The sequence below is a fragment of the Hibiscus syriacus genome, unplaced genomic scaffold, assembly GCF_006381635.1.
Source record: "Hibiscus syriacus cultivar Baekdansim isolate YM2019G1 unplaced genomic scaffold, ASM638163v2 tig00110548_pilon, whole genome shotgun sequence".
NCBI lineage: Eukaryota > Viridiplantae > Streptophyta > Magnoliopsida > Malvales > Malvaceae > Hibiscus > Hibiscus syriacus.
The window spans coordinates 4,547,550-4,569,010 of NW_024062775.1; the positions used below are offsets into that span (position 1 = coordinate 4,547,550).

The window sequence follows — 21,461 nt, forward strand, 5'->3', positions numbered from 1 at the left end:
TTGCCCAAGAGAAGGCTCAGTCATCAGCTTCAGCCAAAAAGGAGGTTGACCTCAATGAGCTGATGGATGTAAGTCTAATGAAGCTTTTCATATTTGATGATGGAGCATCTTTCGTCCGTTCTACATTACTCTGCTTTTCTGTATGCTCATGAACTTCATATATACAGGATCCCGAGCTGGAAAAATTGCATCCAGATAGGATTGCTGCTCTTAAGGTTAGAAATTTAATGACAAGTCTTAATTCAAAATGATGTGAAAAGGTCCATAGATGTGGGCATCTTTGTTCTGAAGTCCAAAATGACACTAAGATTTATTTGAATAGAAAGAAGCTGAGAAGTGAGAAGCGATGAAGAGGCAAGGGCATGGAGAGTACAGGGAGATTACTGAAGGAGATTTTTTGGGTGACGTCACTGGAAGTGAGAAAGTGATTTGCCACTTCTACCATAAGGAATTCTATTGATGCAAGTAAAGTTTTTTCACTTTTCTCTGTCTACCATAACATATAGTTTGGATACACATACCGTGCATGTGCTCAATCATAAATCTGCTAGACTTATTGGGTATTATGCATTGACATCCAGGATAATGGATAAGCATTTGAAATCCCTTGCAGCAAAGCATGTGGATACAAAGTTCATCAAGCTGGATGCTGAGGTGACCATCAACAATCATACTATAATTCTAAAGCTTGATAGAGTTTTATCATATTTCATTCCAGTTGTGGAATTGCTTTCGTTGCGTAAGTAAGATTCTGATTTCTTTTTTTGGCAGAATGCTTCTTTCTTTGTTACCAAACTTGCAGTCAAAACTCTGCCTTGTGTTATAATTTTCAGGTCAGCCATCTCTTAGTTATTTTTTCCTTGGCACAAATATTGATAAGTTTTGGCATCAAGTGTTAAAGTTAGAAAACAGTTCTCTTTTATCACATCTAAGTTGAATATTTGCAATGTATGGTCAGAAAAAGGGTTGCTGTAGATAGGTTGGTTGGGTTTCAAGATCTTGGGGGGAAAGATGATTTTGCTACAAGGACACTTGAGGTTTTTCTGATAAAGAAAGGTAATGTCTTCGCCTAGAACAAACATGCAATTTATAGCATTTAGTGGAGCTGAAAACCATGTATCATTTTACAGGTATAATTAGTGAGAAGAAAAATGAAGATGATGAGGACGATGTTTATGACGAGAGTAGGCGCAGATCAGTGAGATCTTCTGTGAATCATGATTCTGATTCTGAGTGAAAAAAAAGGACAACGAAAAGAAATTACTGTCTTCTACCAGGTTCCTTATCTCAAGAAGTTCAATTTGAATGCCCAAACCAATTGGAACATGTTCATAACAGATGCTACGAACTATTAATTACGGAATATCTTGTTTTGATGCTGGCCTTCATGGTTCTATGAGTTTGAAGTTTTAATTGTATCGGAAAAGAGAGGGAAGTTTGACGGACGGACGGGTTATTCTCTATATGATATTTCTTTTGTTATGCTGTATGGCCCTAACGATCATTGATGTATGGTTGTGCTATTTGCCTGGTTATGTATCAAGTCATACATTTGTATTGAGGTTCAATTACCGCAATAATTTGCTATAAGTTTTTAACTGTTTGAACTCGCATCCTCTGTGAAGAACAACATTCCTTTTTACCATTAAGGTCACTCAATGAGTTCCTTATGTACAACCTCAAGTTCTCTCAATGGTGTGATGTCTAAATCTCACTCCAGCAACTATTAATAAAATGTGATGCCAAAGACCGGGGCACAAGGCATAGTCCACTGCTTCTAAGATCACAATTCTGCTCTTCTTTTCTTTCTTCCTCTCTTGAACCCTGCAGCCAAGAAGAAGGAAACAAACTTGTAATTTTCTACTGGATTCTCCTATTAATGATGATTAATATTAAGCTCAACAGTCATTTGGCTCGAAACTGTGAGGTCTATATTGAGATAGGTAAGGAATTTCATACCCCTTGATTTGTCCTATAATGCTTGCTTTGTGATGATTTCATAAATGGCACGCTCAGTGTCTGCAAAGGGAAATTGAAGAATAAACTTGTTCAGGATCCCAAAACAACTACAAGCATGCAATAGTTAAAGAAATGAAAATGACCTGAACTTGGTCCTGGAGGAACTGGATGTACCCAATGGCTTCTGTTAACACAGTAGATGTATCTGTCTGGCCATCACTCAAATATAGAAAATTTAGATATGCAAGTATGGCCCTAATAATATATTAACATGGAATGAAATGTACCTTGCCAAAAGGCGCCACTAACTTCTGCAAAGCTGCAATCCTGTCTCCTAGTTTCTCTTTCCTAACCCGCAGCTGAAAAAAACCAAAGACCAAGCTATTTAAGAGACTGAAAAAGTGAAATAGAAGCCACAACTTGCAGATTTCTTAAGTGGAATATCAGTTTCACCTTCAATGTGGGACATGAGGACCTGTGCTTTTTAGCATCTGTATGGGTCGATTCTTTTGTATCAGAAAAGCTACCATGCCTCTTTGTGCTTGTAATAGATCCACTAGCAAAGGATGATACCTTATGATGGTAGAAAGAAAAGAAATTCAGTTTATGGATCTTGAAATGTTAAAAGTGACTGGTGCAAAAATAACCCTTTCATTGCAGGTGAATTTGTGTTGAAGATCCGTTTGTGAAACTGAAAAATGGAAAGTGCAACCTTTTCCTGTATCTTTCCAACTAAGGCTAGATTTTCCATAAATGAAAATTCAAAAGTGGGATGAATAAGAATAAGAGAGAAAGATACCCACTTTGGAACTGGTGGACGTACTATCACTATGTTCTCTTCTGCTTAATTTTCCGGGAATCATATCAAGTAAAGATTGATTATGGCTTCCACCATCATGCGTTGAGGTTAAAAGATACAAGGATTTCAAGTTCAAGTCCAAAGAGCTTGACAACAAGGAGGAACAAAAATCCGAGGTTGAAATGTTTGTACTTGGAAAGAAATGATTGAAATCACGTCTGCTAGTTGCCGATGTAGTTCCCGGACATGGGGGGTGATGAACATTACTGTACAATTCTCCTGAAGAAAGCTGCAGCTCGGTGATGTTGTTAGCAATGGAGAAATTGCTGTGCCATAGATTTCCTCCAAGATCATAATCACTAGAGTGACAGTACATCGTCTCACTCAGTTTGGGAAAGGAATCCGACATCTCATCTTTGATGTTTGCAAGCAGAAATTCACTTGCAGATTGTTGGTTGAAACATGGATCCCTTGATTTTGATATGGTTTCATTCAGATCCCTATTGTATTTACCACCAATATACCTGCATGAAAGGCACAACGACAAACACAAATATATTCAACATGGAAACAATATCAAATTATCAATATACCATTATATTGAAAATCATAGAAACCCCATAGGGCATATATGTGATGCATGAAGAACTCCAGATCAAATAAGTAAATCTCAGACTATATAAATGGAGACAACCAAAGCTTTAACCTTAGAAAGGCAAAAATGAGAAGGAACTGGTTTAGGTACTTACGGGAAGAGGTTTGGGTTCCATTCATCTATGGTTGAAACTTGATGGCTTGTCGGAGTTACCAGAGAGGAGTATTTAACATACTGTTCTTGAACCCTACGGTCATGAGGATGAAGATTAGCAGACTCCATCATGACTCTAGCAAGTATTAATATATTATCAACCCTTGAAAAAAATAAACCAAATAAGCTGCTAGCATCTTCAACTTCTTTCCTCCCTTGATTTTCTCTACCTTCAACTTCATGCGAAGTCTCAGCTTAAAGCAAGAATCTGAAACAAAGAAAAATGAATACCCTACACTCTTTATTCTTTCCAATATCACATAGATGGATGAGGTATGATTGAACCCCTAGTTCTGGAATTGCACCAAGTTTTCTTTTTGAAAATGCTCTTTCCCTTCCCTTCACTTTGTAATTCAAAGACTCATGTATCAAGCAATTATATAAATAGGCATATTAGGAACTAGGGTTTTCTACACATAACATCACATGCAAGCCTACACTCTTCAAGAAAGGTGAGAATACATAAACATGATATAGATTCATAAGAGGTATCGTTTATACAACAGATAAACTCTATATTAAACTTTTGGATTTAATGTTACTCCTCCTATGCTTTCTAAAATATTCATATTCAATATTTATCCTTTTCTTTCGCAAAGTAAAATTTATTTATAATTTGAAAGAACACTTACAAGTGGTTTATGCTTCCAAGTAAAATATTCAATATTTATCAATGATAAATGTATCTAAATATGTAACATTCTTTCAAAAAACATTTATAATATGATCGTTTAAGTATATAAAAATGATATTATATTAGATAGTTGTATAGGTGATTGAGAAGTAGCTGGTATTTGATGGAGCTGAACTTTCGGAATTGTTGGATTTAACAAAACTTAGACGTCTTTTCAATAAAAAAGATACCTAAATATAATAAGCAAATAACTACATACAGAGAAAAAGTTAGCTGCGAGGGAAAAGATGATAAAAGATAATTTAATGGTATATTATAATTTCAAATTTTTATTAAATAAGCATCCCAATTGGAATCTACGTTGGGACGCATTAAGCTTTGACGTATATACAAAATATTATTTTAAAATAAAACCATAAAAATAAGATGATCTCTCCTCGTTAGTAATTGATATCTATTCAAAGATAACTCTCAACCATTTGACATTAAACGATAACTCTCGTAACATTTTTTATGCTCAAACTCAAGACCTTAAAGGAATAACAATTTCTTTTCAATCGAAGTTAATTGATAAAAATATTATTTTAATTTTGATTGATATTAAATTTTGAGTTCAATCTCAAATATTTTTTTCTCTCACCAAAGAATTAAAACAGTATGTTATTAGTCCTCCTAAAAAAATACGAACTGTTAAAATCATTTATAATTTCATTTAAAAAAAACTATGCATGAAAACAAAAATGGTGGTGAAATAGAAAAAGTAATAATATAGTATAGATAAGTGGCGAATTAGAGCATGAAAACGAGGTGTAAAGTTGGGTGAATTATTAAAGATGGAAGAAGAAGAAGACAAAGGCATTTGAATCCTACAAGAATATATGCTCTCTTTTGTTAGCATGCAATAATTTATAGCACCAAAATCTAGGAATGGTAAAGGAGATGCGGAGGTAAAAAGTCATACTCGTTATGGATTAAGTAGGTGATGAATTTAAGATCTTATCTATTCTGCATTTGCTCGCCCCACATCCGTTCGTCAACTAATTGCTCACCATATAAATTTTAGACTAGGGTTGCTTAATGAGTTGAGTAGCTCCAATTCGACTCGGTAAAAGCTTGACTCGAGTTGACTTAACTCAAGCTTGACTCGAGTTTACTCAACTCGAACTCGAGTTCAGCTCGAGACCTTAATGAGCTGAGTTAAGAAAAGTCCAACTCGACTTGAAAAATTCTCGAACAACTTGTTAATTTTTTTTATAACTTTTCAATATTTATCTTAAAAATTTATTTCATTAAAAATATTACTAATTTACTAATAGATTATAAAAAAGATAATAAATTATTAATCTATTAAATTTCTAATAAATAATTAAAAATACTAAATTATTAATTAGTTATTATTATTTTCTGCACCCAAAAATCAAACGCTAATTATTATTTTAATGTATTTATGTATTTTTATTTTGATGTTTAGACTTTGAATTTGTTTCGTACAATATTTTGATAATTTTTTGGTCAAATTTATTAATATATGTTTATATTAAGTTCTATATAGTATTAGTAGATTTTATTTATAGTTAAAAAACAAAATAAAAATTTGGTGAACTTGACGAGCGAGTTTAATGAGCAACGAGTTGATTAACAAATTTTCTTAACGAGCACGAGTCGAGTACTAACCGACTCGCGATCAACTCGCTCGATAAGCACCCCTATTTTAGACCATTATGAATTTAGGTATAATTCCAAAGACTATTATATAAATCTTAAAATTTTATAGGACATTACTTGTAATTTAACCAAGTGTTAGGATATATACTTAATTAATCATTGACTTGTTTTATTTTGCTTCTTAAAGGATGTGCTTGTTTTATATTTTGTTACGTACATAATATGTGAAGTTGTTGTCAGACGGGTATACATAATTATGGGATGGATGATAAATATTCAATTGAATAGTAGATATAAGGATAGATTTAAGAATGTGTCTGCATGAACGTCTGTGAATGTAAAAAGTTTATCCATCATAAGTGATGGGGAGGTAATATATACAAATAAATTAGATAAATATAAGAATGAAAGAAAAGATATATGCAGCAGTGTCGCCCTGCTTTACCATCCCTACTTAACTATTTATAAACCAAAGAATAAACGGCCGAACAAACCAAATAACAAACTCAACCGATTAATAACAGAAACGATAACAAATCAATTAACTACTTATATTCTAACATGCCGAAAGTTTGGTATTTGGGTTGAAGCCTAAGTTACCAAATTCTGGGTTACACGTGACTCATGCATGCCCTTGTTTAGTGAATTCTTTATGGGCAAGAAGCTGGTGGCATTAGGTCAAGTTGATAGTAACATTAATTATCAAAGGCACGCCTTCCTCTACAATAAAAAAAAGAAAAAAAAAAAAAGACACTCCCTTATCTTAAAAGTCACCTTCCATCAACTAGGGATAGGCAATGGGTCGGGTCAGTCGGGTTTTTGGGCCACCTGACCCGACCCGAGAATAAAGGGTCCTTCACCCGTGACTCGATACGATCCGATAAAATTAAGGTTTCACTCGATCCGACCCGAATATATGACTTAGAAATTCGACCCGAAATAATAAAAAAAATATTTTTATTCAATAAAAACAGTGACTTAATTGAAAAAAATTATATATAGAGGGATATTATTGTAATTATCTCTAAATATATAGGGTAAAATTATATATATTTTTCAGGTCGAATTTTTTCCACCCTAAACCCGATCCAAACCCAAAATTTTTTAAAAAAAATCCGATCCGATCAGATCGGGTTCGGATTGAGTTGCCATCCCTACCATCAACACATACATTAATCTAAATTTTATGTCCAAGTCTTGCCTTTCTTTCTAGTTTTCCCCTGCCTCGATAAGCTTGGACGCAATACCAATGCAAACAAGGAAAATGATTAAAACATAGACACATGTGTCATATCACATAAATTATTCATATATAAAATATGTTTAAAGTATATAATTATAACATTTAAATAAAACCATACAATTATAACATGTGAAATTACATTAATACAAATTCAGTACATAAATTATTAGGTCTATCACTTACCTCCATAGCCAAAAAGAATTTAAGTTTACAAACAAAATTAGCTCTACGTTCAATTAGAGATGAGTATTTGATCGGATTGAATAAAAAATTAAATTAATCACGTTGATGGATCTTATTTTATTATTTAAACTTTAGTTGATTTTTTTAGTGAAATCAAGTTTATAAAATTCAAGTCGAGTTGTTTGAGTTTCTCTTTAAATTTAATTGTTTATAATTTTTATAATGTTATGATACATATCAGTTTCAATTTGAACGACTTTCTCTAATGATATATATAAGATATACATATTTATATTTCTTCATATTATTTTTCACATGTGTAAGTAAGATTTGTAATGTTACTTAATAAAATAAATAACATCTAAAATTATAAAAATATATTTATAATATTATTGGTAAATAACATATTGTTGAGGACAATTATTGATGTGAGTATAAAAAAGTAAAATAAAAATCGATGACAATAAAGAATTTATAATAAAAGTCAACCAAATGATTAAATTGAATAAAATATAAAGTTAAGATATTAAATTTTATAGTGTTAGTAGAGCATGTGGTTTTAATTTCGTAACAAAAATGACTTAAAATAAAGGTGTAATTGAATAAAGACTAAAGGTTGTGATGACTGAGGATGAAAACAAAAAGAATGGGAGTAAGAGTTAAAAAAAAAATTGGGGAGAGAGAATTTTTAACATCTTTTGTTAAAAATTTAAAATTTTATGAGTTAAATTTTAAATTAATGTTCTTAAGTTAGTACATCGGTAAATTAATAATGACTAAAACAACACATAATTTAAACAATTAAATTATTATACAATTTAAAATATATAACCAAAATAATATAAACCAAACAAATAAGGACCACCTTTGTAGTTTTCGCAAGTTCAAAACATAAATCTCAGATTACTTTCTGCCGAGTTTGCTTCTTACTATTTTTCTACCTTCGCTCCCCATGGACGACATCCCACCCTACCCCCCAATCGATCCAACCACCTTCGACCTCATCGTCATAGGCACCGGCCTTCCTGAATCCATCATAGCCGCCGCCGCCTCAACCGCCTCTAAATCCGTCCTCCACCTTGATCCCAATCCCTTCTACGGATCCCACTTCTGCTCTATTCCTCTCGCCGATCTCCCGTCATTCCTCTCCACCCACTCAACCTCACCGTCACCACCGTACCAACAATCGTCCGACGAAAGTAATGAGTTTTCCGTCTTGGGTTTATCTACTCGTCCTCTCTACTCCTCTATCGATATCACCAGGTTTTCCCCTGACCTCCTCGATAAGAACTCCAGAAAGTTCAACCTCGATGTGGCCGGACCTAGGGTTTTCTTTTGTGCCGACAAATCTATTGAATTGATACTAAATACGGGAGCCAATCAGTACATGGAGTTCAAGAGTATTGACGCCACTTTCGTAGGGGACAACAAGGGGAATTTCTCGAGTGTGCCGGATTCCAGAGCTGCCATATTCAAAGACAAGAGTCTGGGACTTACCGAGAAGAATCAGTTAATGAGATTCTTCAAGCTGGTGAAGGGACACTTGGCTGGAGAACAAGACGTAAAGATTTCCGATGAGGATTTGCAGAGTCCGTTTGTTGACTTCTTGAATAAAATGGGATTGCCGCCCAAAATTAAATCGTCTGTTAGTCACAACTCCAATTTTTCCCCCCTTCTCTAGTTGCCTCATTGCTTCAACTCGTTGGCATGATTTTCATCTGCATTTGATTCCCCCCCCCCCCCTTGTCTTTGCAGGTTTATACTCTATGCGATAGCAATGGCTGATTATGATCAAGAAGATACTGGAGTTTGTAGAGATTTGCTGAAGACAAAAGATGGGATCGATCAGTTGGCTCTGTATAATGCATCTATTGGCAGGTTAAATCTGTTCTTTCAGTTCCATTATTCAAGTCAAGCCTTCAACTAAAAAAATTCAATTCCATGTTGAAATTTGAACAGGAACTTATCATAGCAAATTCCGTCTATATTTACGTTTAATGCATTGTCTCTAGGTTTCAAAATGCTTCTGGAGCTTTGTTATATCCTATCTATGGGCAAGGGGAACTATCCCAGGCTTTTTGCCGTCGTGCTGCTGTCAAAGGCTGCATTTATGTAAGTTCTTATGAGGAGAGAATTCTTGTGTTTGACAACTTTTAATGTAGTTACTGATGAATTTCCTACCATTGTCGGTTTTCTTTTATTGTTTATGTGTGTGTATCATTGCGTGTTAGCCTGATTTTGTGTTTGCATTACTTAATCTAATGCTCTCATGTGAATTAAGTGGAATCAGTTGCTTGATATTAAATACTTGGTTGTCTACTACTTTATGCTAACGGAAGCCTTAAGCAAATTAGTGTCTATCTATAGAAAAACTCCAGAAGGAAGGTACAATAGTTTTTTAATCTAAAATGGTATAGGAATACGGTGGTTTATGTTACCAATCATTTCAGAATACCCACTATCAAGCACAATTTATCCCAATATACTTGGAATTGGAGAAATGTAAACAGAGTTTGTCTGCTATAGTTCTCCTTATTTATATTCATTTCCTCTCTGAGTTGGTTGAAGGCATTTCATATCTTTGAGATGCCCAACACAACACCAGACAGCCTGATTTTACATTAAATTATTATGTTTTAGCTGTAAGATTATGCTAATCCATTTGAATTAATGTGACATAGGTATTGCGTATGTCAGTTACTGCATTGCTTGTAGACAAGGTATGGAAGCATAAGCCAGACTACATCATGTTAGATATTTTGTTATTCTGAGCAGACTGTTTCTGTTATGATGTTAAGGTAGAAGATCTTCATATTTTTCCTTTAAAAACTTCTCAGGATTCTGGTTGTTACATGGGTATTAGATTAGCTTCTGGTCAGGATATATTCAGCCAGAAACTTATCATTGATCCAACCTTTAAGGTAACATTGCCATCAGGCTCATCCCCACCGCTTCCACTTCCACTTCAAGGAAAGCTTCCATTTTTCAGTCAGAAGGATGATAGAGGAAAGATAGCGAGGGGAATATGCCTCACAAGGACTTCTTTGAAGACTGACATGTCCAACTTTTTGGTTGTATATCCTCCAAGATGTAAGATCTGTTTCTTTTGCCTTTGTTGAAGATATTAAACTATGATAAAAAAGCCAATGACTTCTTTTTCCCCTAGCATTGTTTCCTGAGCAGGTTACATCCATCAGACTTCTCCAAATAGCTAGCAATTTGGCTGTTTGTCCACCGGGCATGTAAGTTCGTTAGTTTCTGAGGAGGATAGGTTTTATATTCTCTCTGATTGTTTTACAATGAATTTTATCCGCTGTCATCTTTTCGCCTACTTTTTTTTTGCTGCTTTTCTGGTGGTTATCTTTTGAATGTACCATTTCTGATCAATTTTGTGAGAAGTCAGAACTGTCTACCTAGCATTTATTCATATCATCTTTCAGACATAAAGAGCTCAAATTTAAGTTTTTATTGACAATGAAGTGAACAGAGAAACTTCACTGTCATTATTTTTAACTTGGTTAAAGTTTTCGATCTTATGCATACCTAGATTAGAAGGGAGTAATTCCAGTCTATATTCTTAATGCAAAAATATAAAATTTTCTCCCTGTTCTATTCAGGTTTGTGTTGTATATCTCAGCATTATGTGATGATGAAGATCAAGGGAAGAAATTAATTCATGCAGTCATGACCACCGTTCTTACAGTTCCTCGTATAAATTCTGAAAGTAATGCTGCAGCTCAAAATGAAACTGCAGGAAGTAGTTCTACAGGTACAAGTGATCCTGGAGAAGGAAAACCTACTCTACTTTGGAGTGCGTTATATAGTCAGGAGCTCACTTTGGTATGTTTCTTATGGTTGCTTTTACTTTTACGATACCTTCTATTTTTCTGAATAATCATCACTCTTTCCAGAATTGTTTAACACTTGTGACATGGTTTTAGAGGGATTACTCGGTCTGCTTAACAGTTGTTAGGGCTTGAAGTTTTGTTGAACAGTTGTTAGGGCTTGAAGTTTTGTTGATGTCAATATACGGTTGGTCGTAATGCCCTTTTCAAAAGAACTATGTTTTTATTCAGGGTCAAGTTGATTTTATATGTTCAACTCCCATGCCAGATGGTAAACTGAACTATGATGATCTTGTAGATGCGGCTGATAAGGTACATAATTGCTGGTTTTCATGAAATTTAAAATTCCATTCTACATTCTGATTGCTGTTTGGAATGTAATGCTGGTTGTGGAATGACAGTTATTTAAGGAGATTTACCCTGAGGATGAATTCTTTCCACAGACATCCTCAAAGAATCCCGAGGATGATGATGATGGTGATGGTTCTCCAGAGACATAAAGATTTGCTACTGAAGTACCCATTCTCTATTTAAGGAAGTATCAAATGATCGGGATCCTTTTCCCAGATTTGTTGCTATGTAATGATCTATTTGAAATGGTGAAGAAAAAAGGAAAGGCGTTCGATACACTTACGGTAACAAAGCCACTGTTGGTCCAATTTCCCTTTGTATAAACTTTTGTTGTACCCATCTTTTACCAGTTATATTTTGGCTAGATCTCTTGTTACTTTTATAGTTCTGATGTATGAATCGAGTTGCAGCGACAGTTATGAAGTGCATGAATGCTTAAACTACACTTCATTTTTTTCGAATTAAATAAAAAGGTTGCCATTGCCAATATTACCATTAACAATCAAGGAGCTTCCTTCTTATGGTGATGGTCTCAGGTTCTCTCGAGTCCATAAAAATACATAAATGCACCAACACATTGATACACCTTATTGACTATTGTGCACATATAATCCAGTGTTTAACTAGTTGTTTACTTCCTGCAAATGCTCCCTGATCAACTCCAATCAGCAATAACTTTGTCTCACACTGAGGCGAGAAGCCAGTTTCTGACCCAAAGATTTGTCAGCCTACAAAGACAATTACATCATTATTATTAAGCCGAGGATAATTAGCCTGTTGGGGTGTTTATATAAATTAATTAAAGATCAAAGGATGAGAGTCCCACCAGTGACCAGTATGCGATCCAAATATTGCTAATCTCGTGTATAACCCTTGGATCAGACAATGCATCAATCCAGCGTTGAACAAAACGTTCTTGCCTGTGACAGTCAACCAAAATGACATTATAAATGTAAATGAATGCATAAAGAAATGAAGCAATTTTACATTTCTTATCAAAATGAAAAAGAAAACCTGTCAGGTGTAAAGGATCGGTATCTTTCCCTAGGCTGCTTAAAGTTGTTCTCCTCAATCATGCACTGTGACAATACAAAACGATTATAATATTAAATTGCGGTTATGGGTAACATTATCTTAAAATGCTAGGTGAAAGGAAAAAACTCAAACCTTCTCCCTCTTGCAGCTGCAAACGGCAGTAGGAATAGGGTACGTCTCAGCATGGCGCACTGGATCGTATCTCGAAGGGAAGTAGTTCACCTTAACGAGGAAAAAAAACATTCATCAGGGATCATAATGCATCAATGAACTTAACATGTCATCTTAGCTTTCTATATGTTTTTATATGGTAGGAGCATGACAGCATGCATGTCTTTCTATTTATGCCTCCTCATCTCTGTGCATGAAATTCATAAAACCTTCATGGTGATTATTGTGATGAACACATTTGGGAGCATTGGCCGGAAGCTGCAGATAGGTCCAAGGTGGTGCCTCTGAGTGTCGGAGTAGGAGAAGATTCTAGTTTGGAGCAACTGATCATCCGAGTAATAAATCCCAGGGACAAAGATAGAAGGACAGAAGGCTAACTGCTCGTTCTCAGCAAAGAAGTTATCAATGTTTTTGTTCAAAACCATGATGCATCAATGACCATTCATCAGGGATCATAATGCATCGATGAACTTAACATGTCATCTTAGCTTTCTATATGTTTTTATATGGTAGGAGCATGACAGCATGCATGTCTTTCTATATATGCCTCCTCATCTCTGTGCATGAAATTCATAAAACCTTCATGGTGATTATTGTGATGAACACATTTGGGAGCATTGGCCGGACGCTGCAGATAGGTCCAAGGCGGTGCCTCTGAGTGTCGGAGTAGGAGAAGATTCTAGTTTGGAGCAACTGATCATCCGAGTAATAAATCCCAGGGACAAAGATAGAAGGACAGAAGGCTAACTGCTCATTCTCAGCAAAGAAGTTATCAATGTTTTTGTTCAAAACCATTCGACCCACCGGCTGCAAGGGGAAGATATCCTCCGGCCAGGTCTTGGTCACATCAAATGGATCAAAATCGGACCTATCCTCATCAGCAGGATCCATTATCTGAATGAAAAGCTTCCACTCGGGATAGCTTCCAGCTGCAATGGAGTCATAGAGACCTTGTGTGACATGACTGTGATTAGCTCCACCAACTCTCACGGCCTCATCCCCCAGCAGGTTTTTGACACCACAATTTGGTTTCCAGTGGAATTTCACGTAGTGTGACTTCCCAGCCTTGTTGATGAGTGTGTAGGTATGAACACCAGAGCCATCCATGTGCCTGTAGTCCTGGGGAATGCCTATGTCGTCGAATAGGAAGGTGAACATGTGCAGGCTTTCGGGATGGTGGGAGAAGAAGTCCTGGATCCTCCAGTTTTCTTGAATGTGGGACTTGGGGTTTGGTTTGAGGGCGTGGACCATGTCAGGGAACTTCATTCCATCACGGATGAAAAAAACTGGGAAATTGTTTCCCACCATGTCAAAGTTACCCTGGTTAAACATCAAGCAACAGTGTCTTTAGCATTACATATTAATAAAACACTTTCTACGACTACAAGTAATTTTGATGGCAAAAATCTTTCTTATATCAAGTACTTAGACATAAGTACTGTCAATCGCACAAACAATATTTCTTTTTAATTTACTGATTACAAGTTAATAAATATATATATAGTCTACAGACGCAATTATTCAAACCCAAATCTTTTAAGAGAATACTAAATTATACCTAAATGATAAATCCCACCTCTACATGATTTGAACTTATGAAAATATGACATTACTTTGAGTAAGCAGAACGTATTTTAAAATTTCTTTACCTCCCGAGTGTAGAATTTCACAGCAAAACCTCGAGGGTCTCTCAGAGTTTCAGGACTACCAAGTTCATGGATAACAGTGGAAAATCGGACAATCAGTGGAGTCTGGACCCCAGGTGCAAGAAGGAAGTCAGCACATGTGAGGTGCGATATGTCGTGAGTGACCTCGAAGAACCCTTTTGCACTAGCTCCTCTTGCATGGACAACACGTTCCGGAATGAGTTCCCTATCAAAATTAGCAAGCTTTTCCACCAAATGATAGTCTTCCAGGAGAATCGGACCTGAGCTGGCTCAAGCGAGCGTTGTTGGAGATTTCCTATAACTGTCGCGAAATTTAATAGTATAGGCAGTCCCACAACAACTTCGATTTGGGTTATAAATTCAGTTCATATAATAATCCACAACAGCTGTTTGTTTTTACAAGTGTTTTAGTCCATAGGTTTGGACCCATATTTAATATTACAGTTTCCCATATTGCAAGACCAAAATTCAAGGTCTTCCTCCTACATTTTAATGTCTTTTATCTCTACACATTATTATATGTCATTTTATAATTATAAATTATTTGCAAAGAAAGAAAGGAAAAAAACTCTTTTCTTTTATATGTGTGCGTAGCGTGTAGAAAGTAAGCAATATTAAGAATTGAAGCATATGACGCCATGCCCCTATATATATAATATAGTCCTTACTTGCAATAAATGGTTTTTTATTAATTGAACTGCTGTAAAAATATTCAAGCGAGTGTTGAGATTTCCTATCACTGTCGCGAAATTTAATATTCAAGCGTATTCTTAATTGAACTGCTGTAAAAATATTCAAGCGAGTGTTGACATTTTTTAGATGATAATTAATTACTATTTATTTATTTTAATAAAAAATTAATATTAATTTTATACTATATATTTTTTTATAATTTTTTTAAAATTAGAAGCCTATTTTTTTATTTTGCCCCGGGCCTTCTCCTATGTTTTGCTAATAATCGACCCAAAGCTTCAATTTTTGTAGTTGAACATGGTGTACAAATGAACAAGCATGTAATAGGCACACACAAAACACCAAGTATCGGATTAGTTACCTCTTGCTCCGACGGTGAGTGATGTGTTGTTGTTCCAAACCGGAGCCCCAGAATTGGTGGTCCAGAATGGGGAATTGAAGGCACTTGAGGGACGATGCTGTATAAAATAAAAAGAAGAAGATGTAGTTTTGTTAGATATAATTCCCACCCAAAAGAAAGAAAAATGGAACTTCACCTCAAGGTGACAATTTCGGCCGAGTAATTTTCTCAACTAGTCGTTTATAACAGTTGGATGTAAGGTTATAAATAGGGGTTTGAGGTTTTGGTTTCTCACCAAACCCTAAATCCGAAAAACTTATAAAAAAATATATCTTCTGTCAAAATCTCAAAAAAATAGCAACCCGAGAATATATGTTGCACCTGGATAACGTCCATGTTTAATCAATCGTATGTCGATCGAATGATGAATGGAATATTCGTAAGCACGGGATGACATGAAGAGCCCTGCATCAGCAGACTGTGATATATCTACAGCAATCCGGTTTATTTTCGGCCATATTTGTGCGTGTCTTCAAACTGTACCTGGCATTGATTGAGGCTCTGGTCGAACGTTGGCAGCTCGAGACACACACGTTCCATTTCCCAGTGGTGAAGCGACGATTACTTTGGAAGAAGTCGTTTACCAACTTGGTGTTCCTGTGAATGGAGCCCCCTTGGTGAGTCAGAATGTAACTCCCCCAACCCGTATCCGACCCGTATATGAGTCTGATGTGTCACATTGACTTTTCAAATCATTTTTCTTATATAAAATAGAGGAAATTTCAGATTTAAATTAAACATACGAAATAATTTACATAAATAAATTCACAAAGTTTACAAAAACTGTTCAAAGCTTATACAATTTAGTTCTTTAAATACATGCCAACTCTATATAATACAACCGAGAAACATACTGTTAATTCTTCTAATCTGATCTTTGCTGAAGTACGTTGTCTCCACTGTCTATCTTCTCTTTATAACTTCTCGGACCCTACGTGTGAAACACTCATACGCCAAGTTATAGACTTAGTGAGACATAAAAATATAACAATGCATTTCCTATAAATATGAACTTGCAATCTAACTATCCAAATACAATTATACTTATCATATCATACAAAAGCATATATCATTTCATATAACAAATACACACTCGTACATATATCATCATCTTCATTCTTAGCATTATCTTTAATTCCTTTTATCATATAATCCTATACTCATCATTTATACACATCAAATGTCACACATATCACCTCACAAGGAACAAATATATTATTATATCAGGTTTATTTATATTATCTCTTTATTAGCCCATGTAAAAATGTGAGAACTAAAGATATGTGAGTACATAGAGGTTGTGTACATATGTTGTCACCACACCTCGTATAATTCCCACTAGGGGCACTTAAAATTTGTCCCGAATGACCACTCCTTAAGAACCATATACATATTCCAATTGACCAAATAAGTGTACCGAAGTACCTCATATATGTTCGAAAGGATTACATATGTGTCCCGAAGGACCACGTAGAACCCTCGACTCTTGGCATGCCAACTATACCTCTAGTTCTCAGGACACATAACATGGGCATTATCTTTTATCATTTCACATATTCACATATTCATATCACATAAACTCATAGCTTCTTATCACATAGATCATATAACATTTTCGTATGATTTCATAGCTTATTTAACTTTCTTATGAAATCATTTATATCATATAGTTTATACTTTGTTCTCTTATGTTCAGATATATCATGTAACATATATGATCACATGTTCATACAATTCCTTATGTCCCTATTGTCATATATATATATATATATATATATATATATATATATATATATATATATATATATATATATATATATATATATATATATATATATATATCATATCATATCACATATATTCAACACATTAACATGTATTCATGCAATCATGTAACATATATAATCTCATATAGCACATATATTCATATCAAACATATGCTCATGTTCATGAATTCATACATACTACTATAGGAAATAGACTCATCGCAAGTCATATTTCCATTTAACATCATACATCACTAGTATGCACTCACCTTAGCCTCACTTGATATCGATTACTTCTATGACTTGATTTCCCTTTCTTGATTGATTCTAACTTTTTGGTCATTCCGCAACTTTCTTGTGCTCGATATCTACAAAATCATACATTTCAAGTATTATAATTTAATCCTTAATTTTTTAAGGTAGAAGAAAGGTTTAATTTCATTTTTTCATTTGAAGTAGTATCGGTACCCAAGGTATGGTACCGATTCTTCCCTAGATGTAATATCGATACCAATCCGGGTATCGATACTCATTTTGCATTCGAAGTTCTTGTTTCAAAAATGGTACCGATACTATCCTTATGGTATCGGTACCCTTGGTATTGATACTACCTTCCAGGTATCGATACTCATGAATGCCTTTGTCATATTTAGACTTATGGTATCGATAATGTTCAACTAGTGTCGATACCCCTATACCCAATATCGCTATTTTACTCTTGAAGTATCGATACTGGATGAAGCAGTACCGATACTCAAAGCCCATATTTCACTATTAAACCCGAAAATTCACTTTTATCAGCTCAAACATCTGATGTCTTAATCCCTTTCCTGTTCTTAACTCAAGTACACATACTTAAACCAATTTCTATTCATTCAACACATCCTTATCCTCAAATCTCATCCTCTACATAGAAATCAATAATCATACCAAATTTCCAACATGTTCTAATTTCAATTCTATCACTTCATATTTCTCAATTCAACTATTGACAAGTCAAATTTATCTTCTAAATTCCTTAACTCCTTCTTTTCCACAAATTCACTTAAAACCCCATTTACTAATTCACTCATAACTTATCCATCTTTTAGTTTTAGACCATCTTAAGCTTTCTTTAATCTTTCTTAACACCTCAAGGATCAAAAACATCACTAAAGTATAAAGAATAATCCATTAGAAAAATTCTTACCTTGCTATGGAGCTCATGGGAAAAAAAGTGGAAAGATGAAGAGAGTCTAGAAATGTCTGATTTTTCCTTTTCCTTAACTCCACGTGTGCATGAATTTTTAATTTATTTACTTGCTAAATGACAATAATGCCCCTCCAACATCCATTATTTACTAATCAATCTTACTCAATTAATTTCCAAATAAATCCTTAAACTTTTCAAATATTTTGAAATTAGACCCAAAGTTCCAAAATATTACAATTTAGTCACTATTTTGTTTTTAGGATATTACAAATCTCCCATCCTTTTAAGAAAATTTGTCCTCAAATTTGCAATTCACCACGAGATGGAGCAATCTTTTATATAATACTTAACACATCTTAGATTACTCTTGTTACTAACCTTATTCTCATATTATATACAAATTCAATATAACTTATTCACTTGAAAACCATGCTTTACTAATTAATCTCTAACAGTTCATTACCTATTGTTTCGAATCAAATCTTTTAATTCTCCCTCTTATTGCCACTAGCATACAACTATATTGATCTCAAATCTATTAAACCAAAACTACTTTACCACATTATTGAAATTTACCTGCAATAATCTCTAGATCCTTGAAATTTTCATCTGTCTCTAAATTATAAACCCGAGCAGTTGTAGGCATATCATGTTGAGTAGATAACTCAGTCTGATTTCTTCCCCGACCTCCACCCTTACTTCTTTGAGATACCGTAACAGATTGTTCTCTCTGTACAGTTTCCACATTCAATAACGGAAAATCTAGAATAAAATGTCTCATATTGCCACATTTAAAACAGGCTCATGAAATTACTCTACATACTTTTGTATGATTCTTTCCACAATGTGAACATTACCTTGATTGACTTATATTTGATCTTTTAGCAAAAGATGCAGCTGATTCAAACATATCCTGAGTTAGAGAATTTAAATCTCTACTTTTCTTTGATGGCGATGAACTCAATGAAGTACCAACTCTCTTAGACTTCTGAACTTTCTGCTCTTTAAACCTCTCGTTCTGAGCTCTCTCTAAAGCTTTAGCTCGATTAACCACCTATTAAAATGATGACAAATTTAAAACTAACAATAACTCTTTTAGTCTAGGGCGCAAGCCCTCCACAAACTAATCACAAACATCCTTTTCAGTAGGAATGAGTTCAGCAGCGAAACGACTTAACTTATTAAATTCACATTCATATTCATACACCATATAATCTCCTTATTTCAAGTTCAGAAATTCTTGCTTCATTTGCCTAATAAACTGATCATCAATGTACTTGTACTTGAATTTTTCTAAGAAGAATGACTATGTCACGTAATCGCTTCTCAATCTCATGGAGACATTTGTCCACCATACTCTAGTTTGTCCACGTAACAACGAAATTATTCCATCTAATTTCTCCACTTCAGGGCAATGGAGTCCATCTAACATTATCTTAACATCATTCAACCAAAGATTTGCAACAACAAGATCTTCCTCAGCTTCACCCTTGAACTCGGATGCTCCTAAACCTTTCAATTCCTTAGCTATATTCCTTGATCTCGTACTGATACTACTGGAGGTGTTCGTTCTTCACCATGCCTGACCAGGGCAGGTGAATTGCTACTACCTTCTGGTCTATCACTTCTCCTATCACTTCGGGAACTCTCACGATCAGACATCTAAGACATGACCATATAGCTCTATTAGAAGAAAACATACTCATGACTTTATCAAATCAAAAACTTTCATTTTTTATTGGAATGTATACATTTTTAAAACACTTTTGACTTCGGTTTAAGCCTAGAATCGACTAAACCTTAGCTCTGATAGCATTAAATGTAACACCCAACACTCGTATCTAATATGTATACGAGTACGAGGTGTCACATTGACTTTTCAAATCATTTTTCTTATATAAAATAGAGGAAATTTCATATTTAAATTAAACATACGAAATAATTTACATAAATAAATTCACAAAGTTTACAAAAACTGTTTAGAGCTTATACAATTTAGTTCTTTAAATATATTCCAACTCTATATAATACAATCGAGAAACATACTGTTAATTCTTCTAATCTGATCATTGCTGAAGTACGTTATCTCCACTATCTATCTTCTCTTTATAACTTCTCGGACCCTGCGTGTGAAACACTCACACGCTAAGTCATAGACTTAGTGAGGTATAAAAATATAACAATGCATTTCCTATAAATATGAACTTGCAATCTAACTATCCAAATACAATTATACTTATCATATCATACAAAAGCATATATCCTTTCATATAAAAAAAATACACATTCGTACATATATCATCATCTTCATTCTTAGCATTATCTTTAATTTCTTTTATCATATAATCATATACTCATCATTTATACACATCATATATCACACATATCACCTCACAAGGAACAAACATATTATTATACCAAGTTTATTTATATTATCTCTTTATTAGCCCATGTACACATGTGAGAACTAAAGATATGTGAGTACATAGAGGTTGTGCACATATGCTGTCACTACAGCTCGTATAATTCCCATTAGAAAAATTCTTACCTTGCTATGGAGCTCAAGGGAAGAAGAGTGGAAAGATGAAGAAAGTCTAGAAATGTCTGATTTTTCCTTTTCCATAACTCCACATGGATAAATAACCCCCCATGCATGAATTTTTAATTTATTTACTTGCTAAATGACAATAATACCCCTCCAACATCCATTATTTACTAATCAATCGTACTCAATTAGTTTCTAAATAAATCCTTAAAATTTTTGAATATTTTGAAATTAGACCCAAAGTTCCAAAATCTTATAATTTAGTCACTACTTGATTTTTATGATGTTACATAAAACATGTACGACCTCACATCGTTAGTGTACCAAGTTTTGCGAAAATGACCACAATCCGACGTCGGCTTTTGGGTACGAATAACATGGTTGGAATCGAAATTCCAAGTGACGAACGAGTCTACTAAGGAGGAGGTTATTTTCGCGTATCGAGCATCTTTTCCAACTAATCGGAGGGGTATTATTACCAGATAAATCCGGTAATTTAGTGCAC

General features: G+C 34.4%; 4 protein-coding genes across 4 annotated transcripts; 2 read left to right on the forward strand and 2 right to left on the reverse strand.

The window, feature by feature from the left end:
• The first annotated feature begins 226 nt into the window (after positions 1–226).
• On the forward strand, positions 227–1,245 carry LOC120130860 (thioredoxin domain-containing protein PLP3B-like). The gene is made up of 5 exons (XM_039148013.1): positions 227–465; positions 582–654; positions 772–833; positions 959–1,056; positions 1,131–1,245. The coding sequence occupies exons 2-5, from the start codon at positions 586–588 to the stop codon at positions 1,235–1,237; spliced, it is 336 nt and encodes a 111-aa protein (XP_039003944.1). The 5' UTR covers positions 227–465; positions 582–585; the 3' UTR covers positions 1,238–1,245.
• A 427-nt stretch (positions 1,246–1,672) lies between these two features.
• LOC120130859 (transcription factor bHLH110-like) lies at positions 1,673–4,056 on the reverse strand. Its single transcript, XM_039148012.1, has 7 exons — positions 3,508–4,056; positions 2,763–3,282; positions 2,413–2,532; positions 2,247–2,318; positions 2,103–2,168; positions 1,960–2,019; positions 1,673–1,824 (listed from the first exon to the last, which is right to left on the reverse strand). The coding sequence occupies exons 1-7, from the start codon at positions 3,636–3,638 to the stop codon at positions 1,705–1,707; spliced, it is 1,089 nt and encodes a 362-aa protein (XP_039003943.1). The 5' UTR covers positions 3,639–4,056; the 3' UTR covers positions 1,673–1,704.
• Positions 4,057–8,215: 4,159 nt separating this feature from the next.
• LOC120130857 (rab escort protein 1-like) lies at positions 8,216–12,008 on the forward strand. Its single transcript, XM_039148011.1, has 9 exons — positions 8,216–8,932; positions 9,047–9,169; positions 9,304–9,403; positions 9,973–10,011; positions 10,129–10,381; positions 10,458–10,533; positions 10,909–11,131; positions 11,368–11,448; positions 11,538–12,008. The coding sequence occupies exons 1-9, from the start codon at positions 8,244–8,246 to the stop codon at positions 11,634–11,636; spliced, it is 1,683 nt and encodes a 560-aa protein (XP_039003942.1). The 5' UTR covers positions 8,216–8,243; the 3' UTR covers positions 11,637–12,008.
• Positions 12,009–12,088: 80 nt separating this feature from the next.
• LOC120130628 (catalase isozyme 2-like) lies at positions 12,089–21,034 on the reverse strand. Its single transcript, XM_039147832.1, has 13 exons — positions 20,960–21,034; positions 19,960–20,073; positions 19,269–19,465; positions 17,489–17,587; positions 15,987–16,050; positions 15,415–15,625; positions 14,343–14,620; positions 13,321–14,013; positions 12,871–12,975; positions 12,655–12,744; positions 12,502–12,566; positions 12,314–12,407; positions 12,089–12,215 (listed from the first exon to the last, which is right to left on the reverse strand). Exons 1-13 carry the CDS (start codon positions 21,032–21,034, stop codon positions 12,153–12,155), a joined length of 2,148 nt encoding a protein of 715 aa, XP_039003763.1. The 3' UTR covers positions 12,089–12,152.
• Positions 21,035–21,461: the final 427 nt, after the last annotated feature.